General features: G+C 35.0%; 2 protein-coding genes across 3 annotated transcripts; both read right to left on the reverse strand.

Annotated features, from left to right (window-relative positions):
- Positions 1-5,002: 5,002 nt before the first annotated feature.
- On the reverse strand, positions 5,003-14,615 carry LOC133029945 (carotenoid 9,10(9',10')-cleavage dioxygenase 1-like). Of its 2 annotated transcripts, XM_061101948.1 has the most exons (13): positions 14,189-14,615; positions 13,931-14,074; positions 13,724-13,826; positions 7,612-7,871; positions 7,343-7,522; positions 7,112-7,190; positions 6,907-6,988; positions 6,769-6,831; positions 6,529-6,670; positions 6,183-6,453; positions 5,884-6,092; positions 5,650-5,761; positions 5,003-5,304 (listed from the first exon to the last, which is right to left on the reverse strand). In XM_061101948.1, the coding sequence occupies exons 1-12, from the start codon at positions 14,306-14,308 to the stop codon at positions 5,657-5,659; spliced, it is 1,758 nt and encodes a 585-aa protein (XP_060957931.1). In that variant the 5' UTR covers positions 14,309-14,615; the 3' UTR covers positions 5,003-5,304; positions 5,650-5,656. The 2 variants fall into 2 exon arrangements, with proteins under 2 accessions (XP_060957931.1, XP_060957932.1); XM_061101949.1 differs by lacking the exon at positions 6,769-6,831 and having other exon boundaries at positions 14,189-14,614.
- Positions 14,616-20,007: 5,392 nt separating this feature from the next.
- On the reverse strand, positions 20,008-20,615 carry LOC133030625 (uncharacterized). Its single transcript, XM_061103426.1, has 3 exons — positions 20,579-20,615; positions 20,293-20,484; positions 20,008-20,205 (listed from the first exon to the last, which is right to left on the reverse strand). The coding sequence occupies exons 1-3, from the start codon at positions 20,609-20,611 to the stop codon at positions 20,008-20,010; spliced, it is 423 nt and encodes a 140-aa protein (XP_060959409.1). The 5' UTR covers positions 20,612-20,615.
- Positions 20,616-23,382: the final 2,767 nt, after the last annotated feature.

Genomic DNA, 23,382 nt, shown 5'->3' on the forward strand with positions numbered 1-23,382 from the left:
TGCATTTTTTTAGTATATTAGTATCTTTTTTTTATGAATTTTAAGTTATATTTTGGATAATAATTAGTTTATTGAATAATAATTAATGTGTAATATTTTAATTTTTATGTAGTTTAATATTTTTGTATATTAAAAATTTCATTATAAACTTTATTTTATTATTAGGGGATTCCCCGCCCCGTCCCCGCCCCATTAGGGGATTCCCCGTCCCATCCCCGATGGGGAATAAGCGGGGATGGGGATTAAAATTCTTAACGGGGATGGGGACGGGGGGAGCACTCCCCGCCAATTCCCCGCCCCATGTGCATCCCTACTAACGAGTATAAAAGGAAGGAAAAAACTTGTTAAAATTTACCCTGAAATGAAGAATATTTAAAAATTTTGAATTAGGGGGCCCTTTTAACCAAATTTAATGCAAGCAAAATCTTCATATTCATGTCTTAGTAGTAAGAATTCATTGTGACTAGTGGAGAAAAATATTTCAAGATGGGGTCGGGGCATATTTCACAAAAGGGTACCACTATCAGAAATGTGAGATTTTTACTATTTTGATTAAAATGATTGTTAGTGCATGAAAATTACTTTATATCTCAACGTGTACATCCAATAGAAAAGTGATGCACAATAGTCTTGGATTCGTCCTTGTAAAATTTCACTATTTTTCGAGATGTGTAGGGTGAGATTTTAGAATAACACTAACGAGTGTAAGAGTAAGGAAAAAACTTGTTAAAAAACTTACTTGAAAAGAAAAATATTTTTAATTTTTGAAGTAGGGGTCATTTTAACCAAATTTAATGCGAATCCAATCTTCATATTCACGTCTTAGTAGTACGAGTTCATTGTTACTATCAGAAATGTGAGATTTTCACAATTTCAATTAAAATGATTTTTAGTGCATGAAAACTACTATATCTCTCAACGTGTCCAATAGAAAAGTGATGCACAACAGTCTTGACTTCATCCTTGAGAAGTTTCACTATTTTCTGAGATGTGTAGGGTGAGATTTTAACAGAACACTAGCGAGTATAAGAGGAAGGAAAAAACTTGTTAAAATTTACCCTGAAATGAAGAATTTTTAATATTTTTGAATTAGGGGCCCTTTTAACTAAATTTAACGCGAATCCAATCTTGATATTCAAGACCTAGTAGTATGAATTTATTGTGACTAGTGGCAGAAAATATTCTAAGATGGGTCTGAGCCACATTTCACAAAGGGGTACCACTATCAGAATTGTGAGATTTTTACTATTTCGATTAAAATAATTGTTAGTGTATGAAAATTACTTTATCTCTCAACGTGTTCAATAAAAAAGTGATGCACAACGGTCTTGGCCTCTTACATGTGAAATTTCACGATGTTTCCAGATGTGTAGGATGAGATTTTAATAAAATACTAACTAGTGTAAGAGTAAGGAAAAAACTTGTTAAAATTTACCCTTAAAAGAAGAATATTTAAAATTTTTGATTTAGAGGCCATTTTAACCAAATTTAATAACGCGAATCCAATCTTCATATTCACATCTTAGTAGTAAGAATTCATTGTGATTAGTGGAGAAAAATATTTCGAAATGGAGCCTGGCCACATTTCACAGAGAGATTGCTTGTGTAATGTGATACTTAAACTCCTTCAAATCTTATGAATTTTGTTTTTTTATGAGAAATGCTAAAACACATTATTGGTGCCTAATATTTTTTCGATATTATAATGCTATTGATGTAATTAAGTGTCAGATCTTATATAACTTAAGAAAATAATTTTTAAAAGATATTGCTAATCAATTGTATCATAGGGCGTCACCTATAAAAAATATTAAATATTATTAATGTCCAATCGTGATATTTTTTTTATTGAAATTAAACAATGACCCACATAGGAAACGATATACTTACATATTACATATGTTGATGTCATTTAGATTATTGTATTTGTTGTGATTGTTGTGATCCCAAGTTAATTTAGCTAAGTTTTGTTTAGTTACCTTTTCTTCTCGATGAGAGAATATTATTAAAACTAAGTGAAAATTTCGATGATTAATGTATTTCTTTAGTGATAATCAACCCGACAACGCAAACTCCTATATAAACATGTGACCCCGTGGAATACTTAAGCTTTTATCACTAAATTTATTTTCATATAACAATGTTGAAAGCTGTGGTGCCAAGTATAATTAGTTGCTTTCAGGGTTGATTAATTAGAGTTGATTTTATTTTTACTTACTCTGTAGTGTAGTCTGTAGTCCAGTTTGCTTTTTAAATGCTTTCAGCTTCAATAATTTATTGCACACATTTCATAAAGAGAGAGAAACATGAAAGGGGTGGTTGGCAAAGGGAATCATGATTATCTTCAAACATCAATAAATAGGTATAATGGGCCATCTTAAATGATGACAAAAGGAAAGAAGACTTTTTCTCTTCCTAATTAATTTTTTTTTATGAGACTCTTGGTAATTAAATTATTTTTTTATGAGACTTTTTTTTTCATTTTATTTTCTTTCATATTTAATCATTTTTTTTTTTTATAAAAACTAATGGAATGATTGACAATTTTAAAAAATATCTATTATGTTTGCACATATTATATTTTAAATATTAAAGTATTGTTTGATAATTTTTTTTAATCAATTTTTTAATTATAAAATTAAAAAAATAAAAATATTTTTCAAAAATATGTTTTATAAAATTATTTTAATTTTTTTATATTTTTCAAAAAAAAGCCACTTTTAAACCTGGAACCAATCCCCTCCCCCCAAATGGCCCTGGCACCAAACCCGACTTCTGACCCGATCTCGAATTCGATCTCGGACCCTAGACCCGACTTAAATAGAATAAAAAAATAAAAATAAAAATGAATTTTACAGAATACACTTTTATTTTTTGTTTTTAAAATTGAAAAACAAAGTAGTTATAGAAAGCATTTTTATTTTTCAAAAATAAAATTTTTAAAAATAAAAATTTTACTTTCATTTTGTCATTAAAAAATTCGAAAGCAAAAATATTTCCAAATGGTACCTAAATTAATAAAGTTTCGTGATAAAAATATACTTTTTTTCTAAAAGAAAAAGAAAATATGACATGACTATTATCTCTTTTGAACAACACTCAATATCTATATTCTCAAAGTTTATTTTACATACACTTTTTGGCAAGACCATTTTAATAAACAATCCCTATTTGAGATGTACAGTAAAAGTCACAAAACCCTGCAAAAGAATAATTATGTTTGACAAACACATTGTTTAGAGAAATGAGTGTTACAAATAGTGTCCAACAACTTTTATAGATGACGCCTAACGATTAGTTAGCAATATTCTCTAAAAGTTATTTTCTTAAGTTATATGAGACCCAATACTGAATTATACTAATAGCAGTTGTTAACACAAATTTTCGTTAACTAAAATTAATGAACCTTTACGTAATAAATATATCACAGAAATCATAATAAATGATTAAATAACTCTAGATTATTTACGTGGTTTTGCAGCGAGTCTATCTTATTATTATATGTTCTGAATACAGGATACAATATTTAATTGATAACATTTTTTCTCTCAAATTCTCTGTCGTCTTTTTTTATGGAATCTGCCCCTATTGATAGGAATATAGGTTGACAGTTATCTACTTGGGATCAGTTTAAAATGTAACTGTTCATGAAACGTGGATAATTCCCACGTTTCATTTAATTACATGTAGGATAATATTTGATAACTGCTTAACTGTTTTTTGTTCTTATCCTTTTCGATGGTTAATACTGATTTGGACAATTGTATCTCGCTTAACCCAAGTTATTCTCCTTGTCCATCTTGATGTGGAAAAACGCTAAGTTTTAGCAGATGGTACGCCTCGTCAAGTCTCTTTAGTTAGAATCGCGAGGTGACTGTCTCACTATACGTAACCCGAGGTTACCATGTGTGATTGTTTTTGTTCTACTTTGAATAGATGAATATCTTCTTTGACTATGTATTCCGAGGCAGGTGCGTGTCTCTTCGATATAAGTTTTAATAGTCTTTTGTTCTTATCTCGCCTAAGACCATATAGCCAGTGAATTATGAATAATTTCTATTTAATCTTTGTTAACGAGTTATTCTATCTTGCATATAATTTTATTATATCTAGTGGTTCATATTCCACCGCAAGACACATGTTAGTTTTTGAAGTGTAGCCGAATTTTAAATATAACAACAGTATCACACTGAGGAAAGTGCTAAGCACCAGTGATATTTTTTTAGCAATTCTCTAGAGAAATAGATCGAGAGGAGCTAATGAAAAATGAGGAAGAGATATACTTAAAGCATATTATATTTTTATTAGTGTAATTAAGTAAAGAATATATTTAATTTTATAATTATTATACTTGTAATAATGTATATTATATTTTTGTTAGTATAATAAAATAAAAAGTTTTATATATATAATTTTATAATTATTATACTTGTAATAATGTTGGATAGTGGATACTACTATATTTAGTAACAATATTTCAATGAAAATGAGATTAGGGCTTGTTCTACTGTACATATATTTTAGAAGGGATATTTGCGGCGAAATTCTTTTAATATTTGTAATTGTTATATATATCACTTTAATTAAAAAAGGTGGTGGCAAAATTACTTTATTTTACGATTTTATTATAGTTATACTACTTTTTGGCTGTTAAGTACTAATTAAGTCCATTAAGTGTCAGCTCAGAAACACATGGCTACATATTTCTTTAGCTTATTTAATACATGATCTAATAATATGTTGCGACATGTTTTTAAAGTAACACTTAATGGCCAAAAAATAGTACAACCGTAACAAAATCGTAAGATAAGATACTTTTGTCCTTATTTTTTTTATAAGGATCATATGCTAATATTTATAAATATTAAAAGGATTTTGATGCAAGTATCCCATTTTAGAATATTTACCATGTATCATCTAGACATTTCAGGAGGGTTTAAGCTAATTACTAGGTAAACAAAAATCAAGACAGGTACTCTGGTCTCACACTAAAAATTAAAAATTATAGGTGGAGACCTTTGAATTGAACCTTTTATGGCTAAAAAGTTAAAATGGAAAAGAAAAATACAAGTGAAGTGTCATTATCCAAGAAAGACACAATAATAACAATGAGTTTAATAGAACCAAAATTATGAGGGGAGGAGCGTAATGGCTAATAAAAGCCAAGTATATGATGGATAATCTCCTTCTCCTGTGTTTATCATGTTTTAATTAGGGTCATAAACAAAGTAGTACTCTCCAATAGTCTACAGCCACCTGGAGCTCCAATTTAAAGATTTCAGCAAATCACTTCCTTTTCCACCTCTGCAAATTATCAAAAGCAATCATTTATAAATAATCATTAAAGTGGAAGGTAGATTAAACCTTTTACTTTTTTTCATATTCAATTTCTCAATAAAAAGATAATTATGATCATGATGTATTATCTTTAATTTTAATTATCACCACTTTTGGAAGTTTTTAGAACCATCAGTATAACAGAAATGGTAAAAGTTACTATAGTAACTAGTATTTTTTTTTTTAGTATCATAGCGCTCTTAAAGAATATTACTAATTAATTGTAAAACGCGGTCTTTAAATATGTTAGGCAGTCCTGGTGCCACAATAACAATCTCTATGAATAATTATATACATATTTATAACACGTACTCTTAGGCTACGATGGTATAAAAGCCCCATGAAATCCATACGGAACTCTGCTGGGCAATGTAATTTTGGCAACTGGATCACCAGAAAACTTCTTTGTGTCAATCACAAGAGCCTGCAATTTCGGTTAATTAATAATAAATAAGTAGAATTAGCACCAAAATTGCCAACCTTGGCTACCTTGTCAGAATTCTTAATTAAAATTATAGCATGAAACAAAAAAGAAAACAAAGTTACTTGGGATATGTCAGTGTCTTCATTGTGAACAAAAGTGATAATCCAACCATCATCTTCTTCATCACTTCCTATTTTAGGAATGAAAGTAGCTCCACTGCCAAATGTGTTCTTCTCAAACATTTTGTATTCTACTTTTGTAGAAGAAAATCTTGAATCATTCTCTGGCTCAAAATGCAACTTTGCTAGACCTCCAAATTTAGCATTGTTATCTGTGGCATGTTAATCATAATGATTACACATTAAACAGGGGCATTTAATGAATTATCAAAGTTTTACATTTTGCTATATGATCATTATACCTGCTGCAAAGCTGGCAGGAGAATCCACAACTTGGGCGTAACCAAATCTATTCCTAACACCATAAAAATTTGGATTAATGGTAGGAAAATCCATGGAAAATTCTGTATTTGAGGTGAGATTTCTTTCTTTAACTTGTTTGGTTCGCAGGTTTAATCGCCACTCGTAAGGCCGGTCATATAACAATCCATCACTAATTGAGGTATCAAAATTTTCTTTATTTGAGCCAGTTGCTATCACTGATTCGAGGGTTCTACAACCCCACACTACAACCTGTTCATTAATCCTCATACATATTAGAACATTATTATTCAATAATTCAATTATAATAATTAGGGTAATTAATACCTCGTCTTCTCCATCTTCAAAACAATTGAAAAGGTGAAACGTGCAATTTGGTTCAACATCAAACCATATAATTGAATCTGAATTTCCATAGCGTGGCATGACACCAATCCTTGCATACTCATTCTTATCGAACTTTATTAATCTACACAATCAAAAATAATATTATATGTAATCAACTCTATATATATTATGGTATTGAAATATATGGATTAATAATATTTTTATTAAAGATACACTCACGAGCCTCCACAGAAAAATCTCATTGCGTCTAGAGTGAGTGGAAAATCCATAAACACATTGTACCTGTAAACCCCACATTATTCAACAAATAAAAAAAAAATACGATTACATATTGATTTTTTAATTAATTTTTTATACCTTTTTGTAACACCAAAGTCATGGCAAAATGTACACCGGTCGAGTTTAAGATCAGTTTTGTGAACAATTTTTTTCCCGTCAGCTGAAAATGCAGAGGGACCAAGTTCATGTAAAATTACAACCTTTCCTTTAACTACTTCATTTCTAATCTATAAAAAATGATGCATTTTATAATATTTATTGAGATAGCTTTATAGTTATGTACCTGAAATTACTCCTAATTCAACATAGGGTTTTATTGCATTCATCCCAATTATAACAAGCTCCCCGGTACCTGGAGCTTTCTGCATACATAAGCATATTGTAGTGTTCAAATATTTTACAAAAATCTCACATATATATATATAAATAAACATACAATAAAGTTAAAATTTACAGATACTGTTGTATAATGTACAGTACTAACTATATATATAATTAAGGTAAATGATGTAACCTTAGGATGGCTTGCAAATGGTCTATTCCAATGATTGGAGAGATCCCAATCGCCTAATGTTTGTAAGGTAGAAATGTCAATTTCTTGAGGTACATGATTTTCTGCTACGGAATATAATTTTCCGGAGTGTTCAAACACATTGGTGTTGCTCATGTATTTGTCCACTTTGCCAAATCTCAGCTGAAAATTAATTAAACTAATTTATTAATTAATTTTATGGGGTATATATAGAAAATGCATATATACAAATACATAACATAAATACGTACTAAATTGAGGAGAGAAGCAGCTATTAGAGCAGTAGAGTCGCCTTCTATGATGGGAAGGAAAGATGGCTTGTTTCTTTGTTTTTCAAGGTTGAAAGTTTGGGTTTCAACATAACGGTTGTTGTAGTGAACACTCCAGTTATCATTTTTGTCTTTTGTAAAATAAAGAGCATGAAGCATTCCTTCTCCTTCTACCCAAATGCGACTTGACTTTCCAAATATAGATTTTGTTGACTTTAGTGCTCCAAACAGAGGATTTGCTCCTGCCATTTTTAATTACTATTTATTATCCATCATATGTTGCGGAAATGAATGAAATTACAAGTGAATGTTTTTCTATATATAGAATACACAGAATTGTTAACAAACTTAACCAATATGCCTAACTAGCTTAACATTAGAAGGAAATAACTAATCTTAACAGAACTAACACTAAACTAATGGCTATAACCAGCTTACAAAACACACTAAACTGAAAATCAAAATAATCGAATTCCTATTAGCTAGCCACCCTCCCCAAGGTAGACTGTATAAATTAGGATTGAACATTTTGATCTGATTTGATTCGGATCCGACCTGTCTGGACCCGACCCGGTTAACTCGTAAAATTAAAGAAAACCATTCTATTCGGGCGAATCGGATCCAATCCAATACACTTTTAGGCAGGTTCGTGAGTTGATTTTTTTATAGACATCGGATTACCGGTGGCCATTTTTTATCTTTTATTTTTATTACATATATAATATATTAAAAATAAAAAAACTCTAAAATCTAATCATTTTATTTTTATTACATATATATAATTATATATATTAAAAATAATAATATATAATTATATAATATAGTTTGAAATTTGATTTGTGTATTTTAAATTTAAAATTAATGTATTTTTTTATTTTAATTTAACGAATATTAATTAAGGTGTTATAAGTTTAATTGTTTTTTTGGTGTCAAACATCCTTGTGGGACTTTATTTCACTAATTTTTTATACCAAACTTAGCATAAATCATGCATCTGGAGATAATTTCAACAAAATCACCACATGCCAAAAAGGGAAAATTTCTTTCAAAGCAAACACCACTGTTACTATAATGATCACACTTCACAGCCAAACGCCAAGAAATTGAAGACAAATATACAAGATAAGATAATGGCAAATGAAGTTCAAGTAAAAGTACACTAAATTGGCAAGTTACCGTCTCAAATATTTGGGAGGCTCTATTCTAAATTTAAAAAGTAGGTCCCTAACAAAAAAAAATTATAATTTGCAAATAATAATTTTAAATATTATCATATTACGAAATATATTTTACATAATTAAGCACCCAAAAATTTAAATAATTTTATTAAAATTGTTGTTATTTCTAATGCAACTTCAAGCTAATATCAAATATTATAGAAAAAAAATTAAAAGACATTAAATAAGGAAAAACTTTTTTTTTTTATTTGAGATAACAAATTAGTAGAAGATTGAATTTTTTTTTTTTAAAAAAAAAAGAAAAAAAAAATCCTAAAAAGTTATATTGGGCCTTTTTTAATTTATGGGCCCTGTGCATTAGCACTTCTTGCAAAGGTAGGAATCCAATTTCGGGTTACAAAACTTAAGTTGAAAAATACCACTTTTATTAATTAATTAATCAAATTTACCTTTAATTTTATATTTAATTGAAACATACCTCTTTTTATATGTATTGTACCCAAAATACCTTGACATAAGAGAGTGACATGGAGAGTATCTTGAAGTGACATGGGCAAAATTGGTACAATGTCTAAAAAATGGGTAAAAATGATAGACTTTAAAAAAAAAAAAAAATGTAAAAATAAAAGAAGACAATATGAAAAGGGTATAGAATGTAATTTGTAATATTCGTGAGACAGCCCCCCAAATTAGGATCTCTACAAATATAACATAAAGTAAGTTCCCAACTCTCCTTGAATGCCAAACTCCAATGAATATGTGTTTTTGGATCTAATATATTATGGGGGGTCATCATAATACCACCTATTGATGAAGCCACTAAAATTACCCTATGTTGTCATAAAATGGACATGCATAGAATTCATGCCAATCCACTCCAGTGGCAAAAATTTGTACCTAAAATTCTAGATATCAACTATATAATATGCTTAACTTAATATTATAAAAAAAACCACATAAAATTTGAGTCTTTTTTTTTTTAAAAAAAAAAAAAAATAACGAGTTAATCGGGTCAATCCGTTGACCCAGCCAACCTGAACTCGAGAGCCCGAAACTCCCGAACACAAAGCCTTATCACGGGTAGGGGTCGGGTACACTTTTTTGAACCCGAAACCCACAAATCCAAATCCCAGTCAACCCACCCGATGTTCAACGCTAGTATAAATCATATACAAACATCTTGTTCATATGTGAAGTAAGTGTGGTAGAAAGGCAACGATTTAGTAAATGCATCTGCAATTTGTAATTAAGTTGTTGGAGATAAGAATAAGCTGAATAATAGAGTTGTTAGTCTTGTCACGAATGAAGTGACAATCGAGTTCGATATGTTTGGTTCACTCATAAAATGTAGGACTGTTAGCAATGTGTATGGCTAACTAATTATCATAGTAGATGAAAGCAGGTTTGGTTTCGGGAAGATGCAAGTCTGTGAGGAGATACTAAATCCATGTTATCTCACTTGTTGTTGCTGCAAGTGCTTTGTACTATGCTTCAACAGAGCTTTTGGATATAGTGGGTTATTTCTTAGTTTTCCAAGAGACTAGGCAATCTCCTATGAACATACAGAAGCCTGTGGTTGAATGTCTTGTGATGGGGCAAGAAGCCCAGTCTAAGTTAGAGAAATTCTAGAGATGTGATGAGGGATTTGTCGAATAGAGAAGACCTTGTCCTGGACTCTCTTTGAGGTATCGAAACAAGTGGTTAAGTGCCTACATGTGATGCTTCGAGGACTAGACATGAATCGTTTGAGACAATTCACAATATATATATGTGATGTCAGGTCTAGATAAGGTTAGGTATAGTAGCTTGCCAATGAGTTGGCGGTATGAGAAAGGGTTGGTGAGGGGTTCTCCTTGTTGATCATTTGGTTTGTCCAAGGATCTATAAGCATTTTAGCGAGTTTGCTACCTGCATAACCTGTGTCTTCGAGCAATTGAATGGTGTACTTGTCTTGAGAAAGAAATAAACCATCTTTGCCCTTGGATATCTCAAATCCAAGAAAGTATCGTAGCGGTCCGAGAGCCTGGAGTTTAAACTTTTGGTGTAGAGATTCTTAGAGTTGATGTAATGCAGCAAGACTAGGTCCAGTTATTACAATGTCGTCGACATAAACAAGTAGTGTTATGAATTGGTCATCTATGCCTCGTGTGAAAAGAGTACTGTAATCGAATTGGGATTGCTTGAAACCTTCTTGAAGCAAGGCACCCGAGAGCTTTTTGTACCACTGTCTTGATGATTGACGAAGTCCATATATTGACTTGTGAAGTTTGTATACCAGATTAGTATCTATAGAGGAAGAAGAATGCAAAGTTAAACCTGGTGATAATTTCAAATAGACCTCTTCATTGAGGTCCTTAGTTATAAACACATTGTTAATGTTAATTTGTAACATACGCCACAGTTTCATTGTAGAGACAGAAAGTAGCAACTTAAATGACCATTTTGGCCACGAGAGAGAAAGTGTCAAAGAAGTCAAGTCCCTCTTCTTGTGTATGTCCTTGAGTCACAAGTCGAGTTTTGTATCTTTCTATGGACCCGTCATTGTTAATTATGATTTTATACATCCAATGGCAACCTATTGCTTTTTTGCATGGTGGGAAAGGCATAATAAACCATGTTTTCACTACAAGAAAAAGTCAAAATTTTACCAGCGTACATTTGCAGTGGCTAAAATTAAACTTATACCAGTGCATTTACGCATTGCAAAAATTTATTTTTGCCAGCGCTTTTCATTTTGTGTTGGCAAAAGTTCTAATACCAACGTTGATTTTCCAACACATCAAAAGTAAATTCTATTTTACCAGCGCAATACCAAACTTTTGCCAGCACAAAAATATGCTGGCAAAAGTGACACTTCTTGTAGTGTTTGTTATTTCAAAGGGTTGTAAGTTCAGTGTCCATGGCATCGAGCCATTGTTTGAATTGTATTGCTTGTTTGTATGTCTTTGGTTCCTTTTGCGAGATGATTGAAATGATAAGAATTAGGTAGCCTAGAGTAAGAAAGAAATTTATTGAGGGGACGAGGAGTAAAAGATTGATCTTGAATGGAAGAGTAGCATTCAAAATCTTTGAGGTAGTGTTGTCTAGTGGTTCTGCTTGTTACGATGGTCGTATATAAGATTCTCGCTCCTTTAAAACCCATGTACGAGTATTCTCCTTCAAATGTGGTTCTTTTTCTTATGAGATCGAAGATCTTCTCTTTTTCTTCTTTTGCAAAGATTGTCAATCTTGTCCTCTTCTCTTCTTAATTTTTATTGTTTTTAATGACAAATTTGTTTGTATCGTCACGTTCGAAAGTGGTTGGGTTGCATCAGTTCACAAATGTGGTGGATATTTAGAGAAGCGGTTGGAGATCGTCGGAGCTGGATTTGTTTATATTTTTTAGTTTTTATTTTTATTTTAGTAATATTTATATTTGTCTTTTATTTTTCGTTTCTGGTACGTGCTTTGGATTTGTTATTGTACATAATATTGATGTTTGTGTTTATTTTCTTTAATTTAAATTAATGTTAATGCTTATTGCCCATTTATATGTTTGGTATTTTGAGTCCAGTAGTGGACTGTTATTATGTGATTGAGAGGGGAGTGAGTTGACTAGGCGATCTAGTTTTTTTTTAATGTGACAGTTTAAAGCGATCTAGTTCTTTTTAATATGACAGTTTAAAACTGTCAGCTATAGTGTTTACTATTGCCAATGGTTTTAAACAGCCAATAGAGTTTTTTACGGACTGTTTTAAACCGTCACCTATTCTATTACATTTTGCAACGGTTAAATAGCAACGATTATAGAGACGGACAATAATACATTAGCTGACTGTTTAAAACTATCGGAGAATCCACTTTTCTTTAGTAGTGAGAGTGTGAGAAGCGCAGAGCAAGGTGAAACTCCAACTGGTGAGAGTGTTGCCAGAGAAGAAGAACACACGGTGATGATGCCGGAGAGGAGTCAAGATCGAGAGAAAGCTTTTCTTCCTGCTCTTATACTATATTGCGAAATTGAACAAAACAAAAAATGACTTTTATTGATTGTGAATGAATAAAATTTCAATCGAATGTTGACACTTCGTTCGTAATGCATATCAAATCTGATATGAATCTGGTAGAGTTCATGCATGGTTCAAAGTTTCCAAGCAATAATGGCAAACTCAATCGAAGATTATTAGAGTGAAGGAAAGTGGAGCTCGCTTGGGTATCAGAGTTAGTGCATTAATTTGGAGATTTGTCCAATCTCGAAAAGAAACTTACCGAACATATCAGTATCCATATCTATTTTCTAGCATTATTTATAGGTATCAGTTTAATATAAAATATACAAGTGTGACACTTGTATAATTCTACTATAATTAATTAATTTTTTTTCTCAATAAAAGATTGCAATATATTCAATAATTAATATCATCAGCAATGTGGACATTATTCTTTCTTTAATGAGCATTGGATCGATCATTTTTCAAAAATTATATATATATATATATATAAATATATCATATATCATATATCATCAGCAAGAGTGGCAATAAACAAAGATCATTGCTATTAGGTACTAGTGGTGCCTAACGATACTTCTTAAAAACTATTATATTAAATTATATCGATATTGACACATAAGAGGACACTAGGCACCATTAGTGCTCTTTAATATTTCTCAAAAACAACGCCACCATACATAATTATTGTGATTCATATTTTTTTTTTATAACCATTATTGTGATTCATATTAATTAAGAGCTAATTGACCTTGAGCGCGCTACTCTATTAGAGTCTTACGACAGTGCAACAAAACTACTTGTCAAAGAAGAATTAGCATATTTAAGATATCTCTACAGACTACACCAGTAGATGAAGACAAAGTTACTATATTTAATTAAATTTTGGTGATAAATATATTAAATTTAAAGGGTGGCAGGCTTACTGACCATTTCTTATGTAGACACCACCATGAAAACTTTCGGGAATTTTCCCCTCGATGTGAGTGATTACAACAGGTTCTCCTAACTCCTTAACAGGTGCAAAGTTCTCCTACAATATTTATAGTATGTATACATTTAAATATTTAATATATATATTACTAATTCATATATACTTCAATTTGATTGTATAATATAAGTAGTAGTAGTATGTACCTGAGAAGGGAGCAATGGTTGATCAACAAACTCAAATGCCAAATCAACAAAAGCATCCAACAAGTTGGTACAAATGCTATTCTTTATTATGTTTTTTGGGACATCACTTCGCATATCAAGGACTTGTTGCAATCTCAACCATGGCTGCTCATAATAATATATAAATTGTTATTTATAATGTACTGATTTATTTTCCATTAATTGATATAAAATATTATGTATTACACACTTTGATTTAATGATCTAAATTAAGAAAACCTTGAGGGCTGAAGAGAATGCGTTCTTGATAATCTGGTCGTAGCTTTTTGGAGTTGAGGGCCTACCGTCCATTGATGAACAACTTACTTGAAAAGCCATACGTGAGAATGATGATGCCATTTAAATCTAGCTACATACAGATCTCTCACTCTTAATTAATTACCATTATTTATGTGATGATAGAAACTCTCTATTGATCGCGATTTACAATTTATAAGGAGCTTGAAGAATATATATATATATATATATATAAACATATATAGATATGGATGGGTTGTCTCCCATTTGCTGCTTCTCCCTGTATAGTATTGAGCAATATAATAATAATAAAAAAAATAACTTACTAAAAATACACACAAAAAATAAAAATAAATAAATAAAACAAGAACAACTTGTCAAGGTTCCATGTTCTTATTATAGAGTATAGATATATAGATATGGATGGGCTTGGCATTACAGTTGACAAATATTTGGAAGTAGTATAGCGTACTGAATTTGACTTGACAATAATAACTTGATTTGTTTTTAATATTTTTATATATCTCATCAAGCTCACAGCTAACTATCCATACACGTCAAATTCAATAATGAAATACAGAAACACACCAAATAATAAATAAATCTATCTTTACTGACACGACAGGTTCTTTGACATTGTATAGATTGCTGAATTTGAGCACGTTAACTTAAATTTACATAAAATATTATTTTTTATCTAAAATTTTACATTTATCCTATAAAAGCTTTTTTTTTTTACCTTAGTATTTGGGAAATTTCAATTTTTGACCCTAATAATACAACCTATATCAAAATTTATACCCCTTTATAATTTGTACAAATTTAGTCCATTAATTACATGAACTTCCCATTTTACCCTTTTTTTAAAAAAAAAAAATAAAAACAAAAGCTAAAATCTGGAAGTGTATTTCTCTCTCTCTCTCTTCCCTCTTCCCTCTCTCTCTCGTGCACCACTCTCTCTCTAGGAAAAAATTTGAAAAATTTATGAAAAACCGAAGCTGAAATCCGTCCCACACGATATTATTTGCTGTTGCATGGTTGTTTTCTCGGTGGGTGTTGGTGGAAAACCGAAGCACAATACAACATCACTCAAGAATCTTACACCATTATAATGGGTAAGTTGCATTTTAAGCATTTTGTTTGACTTTATGTAGTTTAAAATTGTTATACGTGTGTTTATTGTTGGAACCGTTTTTTGGTCTGAAATTGTTGAGATCTGGCAGATCTGGTTTTCAGTCGATTTCTGGGTTTTCCAGTGTTATCGATGATATGTCGATGAAATGTCGATGGTTTGTCGATGATTATGGAGGAAAGGTCAGTGACGACCATTATCGACGTTATGTCGACATGATGTCGACATGTTATCGACATCATGCAACCAACTTTGGGATTAACTATTTGTCGACATTTTGTCGACATGTTTGTCGACAGAATGTCGACAACAAGCATTTTTTGTTGTTTTTGAGAAGTTATCGATATTTTGTCGACATGATGTCGACAAAATATCGATGCAATGGAAAAATACCGTAGATAAAACATAAACATAACATTGACAGAAAATAAACTTCATTAAAAATAACAAAAAAAAAACATAAAAAAAAAAACAGAAAATAAAAGTTCATAAAAATTAAAAAAAAAACATTAAATAAAACCCACAAACCATAACATAAGAAATTATTTTTCTTTAAATTCTTTGGCTTGTGGGTGAGCCTTGCAATACTTGCATAATGTTCCTGTGCTTCACAGGTTTACCGTTGAAGATGCCCGCTTTGCAACGACGGCATCCTTCGGGGAACCTGTGTGGTGGAGCGGCCATTCGCCGATTTTTGCAAATTCTCTTTCAAGTTGCATGAACCTGAACTCGTTACCGTTTCGCTCTCTTTCGAAAGCTCGAGCGGCGTCCAAAACTTTCTGCATTGCAGGAGTAACTTCGCCAACATCATCCTCCTGCTTCAGCTCCTCAGGAGTTAGGATGGGGTATTTGCCGTTCTTTCTTGGGGCCATATTTGAAACTTAAGAGAATAAGAGAAAATTTTTAAGAGTAAGAGATAGGTAGAATACAAGAGCACTTATGAATAAGATTTCCCTTTGCTTTTATAGAGCAGTAAAAATGTTGGGAATGTATGAAAATTTAATGGTCATTAAATGCGTAAGCGTACGGGGAAAAACGCATGAAATGGCGTATTTATCGACGGAATGTCGATACTATGTCGACATCTTATCGACAACATGCCAATTTAGTGTCACTTTGCTACCACATTTGTCGACGACATGTCGACTTCATGTCGATATGTTGTCGATAGGACACGTGTCTGACATGCAACGTTTCAGTTGAGAAGGGTTGTTGGGAACGTATGTAAAATTTATTAACATTTAATGTGCAACCGTTTCTATTGTCGATATAATGTCGATGGTATGTCGATAGTATGTCGATGACGAGCATGGTTGTTTTTTTGTCGATTGTATGTCGATATTATGTCGACACAATGTCGACAATCGGTGCCTAATTTACGGTATTGTGCTTCTCGACATTATGTCTATTGATATCGATGGGATGTCGATGTTTATTTTTTGGTGTTTTTTCCTTTACTCACCTTGTTTTTTGGTTTGCAATTGCGGGAGACAAAGTGTTCCTTGTTGTATCGTACGATGGTGTTTGGTTATGTGAGAATTATAATTGGATCTACAAAGCAAATAGCGGCTTGACGTTGACAGTTACAACCGAGACAACCCTACAAGAAGCTGCGACAAATTTTATATGAAGAGTTGGAAGTTGATCGGTAGCGTATGATTTAAAGTTGGAGATTTGTTCCTTGTACATGAAGGGAAAAATGGTTGCGCCGAGGTTATTAAGAGAGAACGCCAACCGAGAACGTTTTTAGAGATGAGGGCAACAATGTCAAATACGAGTTTATGCCATTATTCGTGACCAAGGTGAGAAAAGTTGGGAAGTCGGAGCCTACGCCGCCTACTAATCCTCTCCCTCGGAGTGTGGTAGGGTCTTGCGTTCCCGAAACGGATGTTGGGATTGGTGTGAATGAGGAGGTTCGGCCAATTTAGAGGTTCCGACCAATTCTGATGTTCCGACCAATGTAGGGCAAGAACAAGACGCGACAGGATTTCATCAGTTTGAAGAGTTCGATACACCCTTCTACAATAACGATCCTATTGTAGATTTGAATATGGACGATGAACATGATTTGGCAGTCGATGAAGCCGTAGCGGGACCATCGTTGAGGTTAGAGTGTGTACCGAGTAACCAAGGTACACGGCGAGAACGACAACCTCGTAGTGAAAATCGCACTACACCCGGAACTAGCGGTAGTCGACCGGGCGGGCGAAGAACATGCTCGTCATGCAACGTTCTCAACGTTCTCCTCTTTCGAAGTTTGTACCAAGTTCAAAGCTCCCATGTGGACAAAGGAAGATATAATGGAAAATCATGAGCTAACTACTTGTTTACAAAGTAAGGAAGCGGGGTGATAGAGCTTGGTAATTTTTATGAAAACAAGGAAGAATCGAGACAAGTTGTGGGTAGGTTTGCCCTTAATAACAATTTCGAGTGGATGGTGAAGAAGTCATCCCACGATGTGTTGTACGTTACATGCAAGGCTCCGGATTGTAAATGGAGATTGAGGGGGAGGAAGAAGATGCATTCTGACAACTTTGAGGTCACTGTATTTCACAATGAACACACATGTAACTTGAATGCGAGACGTTCAGATCACCGTCAAGCAGCACCATGGGTAGTTGGCCACCTTATTAAGGGGAAGTACACCCAAGACGGAACTAAGTACAAGGCTAAAGACATACGAGGGACATGTTTGACAACTACGGTATCGGTATGAGTTATGTGAAGGCGTGGAGGTGCGGGGAGATGGGACTTACGTATGCTAGGGGTACGCACGAGTTTTCATACATGAAGCTTCCCGGGTACTTGTACATGCTGGAACGAAGAATCCAGTACCATTACCGACTTGTACTTAGAGGATGAGCGGTTCAAGTCTTGTTTTATATCACTCGGTGCATGTAGAAGGGGCTTTTCTTTTTGTCGTCTGTTTTGAGTATCGATGGCACCTTCTTGAAGACGAAGTACGGCGGTATAATGTTAGTTGCTTTGTGGCATACGATGCGAACAACCAATTGTTGCGGTTGCTTATGGTATCGTTGACGGTGAGAATAACGACTCTGGACGTATTTCTTACGAAGTTGAGGGTAGCAATTGGCGTGGTTGAGAACTTAGTGTTTGTGTCGGATAGGCATCAAAGCATTGATCATGCTTTGTTGAACTCGTTTTTCCCGAAGGTCCACCGTGCATGCTATCACCACATTGTTATGAACGTGAACGCCAAATTCAAGATCGATGCTTTTCACAACCAAATATATAATGTTGCTTACGCATGGTCGAAGGCGAATGCGATAGAGAGTTCGAGAAGCTTAGAAAGATGAATCCGGCGATCGCTGCATATGTGGAGAGTATAGGGTTTGAGAAGTGGGCTCACCCTTATTGTTTGGGCGATAGATACAACATCATGACGAGCAACGCTGCTGAAAGCTTCAATAGTGTCACAGAAGAGTTCAGGAAATATCCAATAAACTACTTGGTTGAATTTTATCAGGTTCACACTCCAATCGTGGTTCGCTGATCGCCTCGAAAATGCTGACAAATGTGCCACCCCTTTGGCCACGCTCTTCGAAAAAAACTTGGCAAAAATTCATGAAAATGCAAGGTACGGTGCGCGTCCAACGAAATGGAGCCAATTTGTATAACGTTGGTAGGGGACCTAACGGTGAAAGAGGTGGTGATGTGAATCTAGTTGAAAAAACATGCACCTGCGGCGTGTTCACGTTATTGAAACTCCCTTGCCTTCATGCATGTGCCGCGGCATTGAAAACGAACACAAGTGTGTACACGCTTTGCTCACCTTATTATTCAAAAGAAACGTGGAGGAAGATTTACGATGATACCATCAATCTCGCTGGTGACGAGGATGATTGGGTTCTCCCAGAACACATCAAGAATATGAAAGTTGGGGTACTGTGGAAAAGAAGCCCGTAGGTCGTCCAAGAAAAAGCAACGGCGGAAGAAGACGGGAGAACCGTTTCCGTCCGGTGATAAAAAAGGTTCTGTACCACGAAACTGCAGCCGCTGTGGTGCTCCAGGCCACAACAGAGCAACATGCAAAGCCCGCATCTGAGGCGTCTTGTACGTATTCGTTGGGAAATTTGATATATTGTAATGACGCATATTTTGTAATGTTATTTTTGTTGAGGTTGAATATTTTTCAAATATTTTAATTATTTTTAGGTTTAATAGTTATTTTTGTTGAATAATGTTGATATTTTATATTTGAAACCACGTATAATTATCAAAATTTGAACGAAAAGAAAATCTATATATACATAATCGTAATGTTAATTACACAAAATATACAATGTCCCAATAATTAAAAATATAATCACCGACATTTTGGTAAAATAAATCGACACACCACCGTTGACGAAACATGGCTATCCGTACGGCGTCACATCGGTCAATCCACGCTGCATCATGAGATGCTCCACATACTCAATGGAATACACGCCACAATCACCACTAAATGCAAAATAAAATGTAAAGTCAGTCTAACGTAAAACATATTTTAATACTATAGTACTTTTTTATCGCTATGTACACAGTTGCCGACTTCGGAACTAAGTCGTGAGTGGCTCGACTCGCGTGCATTTTTGGAAGCACCGCGATGTCACCGTTAGCTAACGCCACGATCCGGTTGTTATGTGGAAATTCCCGGTTGCAAGGATTAGCGAGGGCGCAGGTTCGACCAAACCTTCAAGATGGGTTCCATGGCGGTCCAATGACGGACGCCGGAATCACGGTCGTAGACATTAATTTTCCACGGCTCTATGTCCACTTCAATCGTGACCCGGTGTCTTGCCGTGGGAAGGTGCAGAACGAAGTAAATAAACTCGTTACCCCTCCATCTCTCAAAGACTTGGGACTGTAATTACAGAGAACAACGAAACAATTAACAAACCATAATAATCTTCCCAAACAATTAACATTTAAAATCTTACTAAAACAATACCTTATGAAACCCTGTGCAGTAGTCCAGGATATATTCCTCCCATTTAAAGTTTTTCCTCGGACCCTTGTGGCTCGTCCATGCACTGCTGATCATGGCGGTCCCGAATGTGGAGAGAATGATACCCTTCTGAGGAAATGTCAGTGGATAGTCGGTGCGTCGCCTCCTCAACATATGCATTGCTGCATCTATATGCTGCATATAAACGGAAATGTCAGTTACACAAAAAAATATATTAATTGCACATAAAGTTGTAAAGTGAAGTAATATTATAAAATACTTTACTTACGTCATCTGTAAGCCATTCCTTTGGTGTGAGCATTATCCAAAAGAATCCCGGACCGTAATCACCACTTCTCAAATCCCGAAGTCGGTGGTTCGGAATGAGTCCAACACACCACTTTCGGAAAGTGGTTAACAATTTCTCGTCCGTGGCTCCGGGGGATCAAAAGTCGAAGATGGCCTATGTCTCCTCTTCATCTCCGTATAGTCACCGAACCATACGGGAGGCTTTCTCTTCCTCTTCCGACTCTTAACCACCGCAGGTTGTGCCTCTATGGACGAATCTCACCCTGCGACTCGGTGTCATGTACATGGATAAGAGGTTGTGCCTCGATCGGAGTCGCCGGAGCTCCCTCATAAGGATCGTAATCGTCGGGGAAGACCTCATCCTCTTCTACCGGGGGTGAAGCGGTGGTGGTGGGGTAGATGGATCCGCTGGGGCCTCCGTGCCGAAGCCGTCGTTGGCGGACGATTCAACATGGCCAATATGTGTCCGAGCCGCTCCATAATTACGTTCGACCACCCTTCGGCTCTACATGGCCGGTCTCGTATGCCTTCTTCGGCTCGGCACGAGCAAAGCATACGGACCCCGAGTGTCGACCTCGATCCTATCCAACCGAGCCACTAAATCAATGTACTCGGCACCCCGAACGCCTGATGAAGATGGTGCACTGGGCTGAGGTTCTGAACCAGTGGCCTGAAAAAATATATATCAAAAAAATACGGTAAGCATACGATAATTCCACAATGTAACAAATATCACAAAACAAAAATAATAAAAAATAAATACATAAAAAAAGTTCCAAAAATTGGTACCTGAGTGTCTCTTTCCGAGTGTACGGGACCCGAGTCTCTCGGTACGACTACTCGCCTTAGCCTCTGTGTCATCCACGGCATCATCAACCGGTTCTCCACACCATCGTAAGAAATTGTCCTCACAAATGCCTCCTCCTCCGTCCGTGGAAGGAGCCCCTTCACCACTTCCGGATTCTCGTTTATGGTTTAACAAATATCAAAATAAAACCATTTAGCATTTATTACAAGCATTTATGTTAAATAATTATTCGTAACATAAGTGAAAATCATACCCGTCTAGAAAATAATGCGGCGACGTCTTTCTTCCCAATATCGCCTTTGCTCGTCCGGCCTAAGCATCCCGGGGAACCGAATCCCGTGGTTCGTGCCATACCTCTTGCCAACCTCCAAAATGGCCTCGTACGCCCAATATTGAATTGCAGGTGCGAAGCCATATGCCGTGTATTTGCACTCGTGCGAACATCCGAACTCGGCTTCTTCTCGTAGTTGGCCTTCTGTTTCAACATGTCTTTCTGAAGCGAGTGCATGAGTCTGGCGAATGAGTGCTTCCCCCAAGGAATCCGGAAGAAGAACTCGAGGTCTTCCACATATCTAATGATGTGAGGCGTGATCAGCGCGTTGGCCTCGCGGCCCAGAAGCACTGACTCCACAAACAAGCACAAGCCGAGCTTGTACAAGTCTTCCGGTTCGGCGGTTGTGAACCGAAGTTGGAGTGCTTCGTCTTCACACTATCGACCGGTTGAAATATTTGTTGATCGGTCGGTCGACCCCGAGCGCGCGACTGCGCAGCCTTCTCCTCTTCTGTTGGCCCCGAGAAGAAGTCCAAACCCGTAATGAGTGCAAACTCCAACACCCCGAATCGGACCTCCTTCCGACCAACATAAAACCTCATCCTCAACTCCTCCTGAGCATCCACTTTCATTTTGTGGAGCATCGAGTGGTGAAATAACACCGAGGAGAATGTCAGTGGTACGGCATTCCAGAAGCTCCCGAAACGGCTTTCCTTCGCCGTGTTGTTAAGGTTGAACTCCTCAAACCGAGCTTTAATTTTGGCAAAAATTCCAGTGCCCCTATATGTGACGCGGCCAGTGAAATGCTCGGTGGCCGGAATAATGAGTACGGGAGCCATACGAAAAAACAAAAACCAAACAAATTTAAATGTCAAAAAAGTTAAGAAATGTCGACATAACATCGACATCATGTCGACATTCTGTCGACATTAACAAACATTCATAACTGGTCGATAAACAGTCGACATACAATCGACATTCTATCGACATTACCATAAGAGCATTGACAAACTACCAACATCGACAAGTTATCGATATACAGTCGACAAATCGTCGACATTATACCAACAAAATGAATCGGACTTATAATCGACAAACTGTCGACATACAGTTGACAAATTGTCGACATCCTAACAGTAAACTTGCAAAAGAATGAACTGCAACTTATTATCGACAAAACTATCGACATACAGTCGACAAATTGTCGACATTCTAGGGCAAAACTACACAACATCAAAACAATGGTAAAACCATCGACAAGTAGTCGACATTACGTCGATAACCTGTCGACAACAATGTTCAAGCACCAGATACCTACACATATCGACATCCTATCGACATCCTATCGATATTTCATCGACAACTAAGTAAAAACACAGAAAACACCATTGAAACATATCCAACACATACAACATGCAACTATTGACATCTAAATTCGCATATACAATCTAAAACACACAAAATCTGAAGCACATACACAAATTCGCATTGAAATTTCTAAAATTTAAACAGAAAAAAACTTACCTTTTCGTGGTTCAATGGTTCACTTCAGTGAAGTTCAGTGCTTCGTCGTCGTCGTGGTCCTGGATCGTCCTCGTCGTGGTTCGTGAGGGGTTGTGGGTTCGTGCTCGTGAGCAGAACAGAGAGAGAGAGAGAGAGAGAGGGGAAGTCTGGTTTGTGGGTTCGTGAGTGTGGGAGCGGGTTG

Source organism: Cannabis sativa, chromosome 8 (genome assembly GCF_029168945.1).
Source record: "Cannabis sativa cultivar Pink pepper isolate KNU-18-1 chromosome 8, ASM2916894v1, whole genome shotgun sequence".
In the NCBI taxonomy this organism is placed as follows: Eukaryota; Viridiplantae; Streptophyta; class Magnoliopsida; order Rosales; family Cannabaceae; genus Cannabis; species Cannabis sativa.

What these genes read in the sequence shown, in the direction of transcription:
- LOC133029945 (XM_061101948.1), bottom strand. Translation starts at nt 14,308, where the DNA reads ATGGCATCATCATTCTCACGTATGGCTTTTCAAGTAAGTTGTTCATCA. An exon ending in CATTTGCAAGCCATCCTAAG is followed by an intron (nt 7,191 to 7,342) that starts GTTACATCATTT and finishes TTATGTATGCAG; the next exon opens with AAAGCTCCAGGTACCGGGGA. An exon ending in TCCTGCCAGCTTTGCAGCAG is followed by an intron (nt 6,093 to 6,182) that starts GTATAATGATCA and finishes AACATGCCACAG; the next exon opens with ATAACAATGCTAAATTTGGA.
- LOC133030625 (XM_061103426.1), bottom strand. Translation starts at nt 20,611, where the DNA reads ATGCTCACACCAAAGGAATGGCTTACAGATGAC. An exon ending in AGGAATGGCTTACAGATGAC is followed by an intron (nt 20,485 to 20,578) that starts GTAAGTAAAGTA and finishes GTTTATATGCAG; the next exon opens with CATATAGATGCAGCAATGCA. An exon ending in ACTGCACAGGGTTTCATAAG is followed by an intron (nt 20,206 to 20,292) that starts GTATTGTTTTAG and finishes CTGTAATTACAG; the next exon opens with TCCCAAGTCTTTGAGAGATG.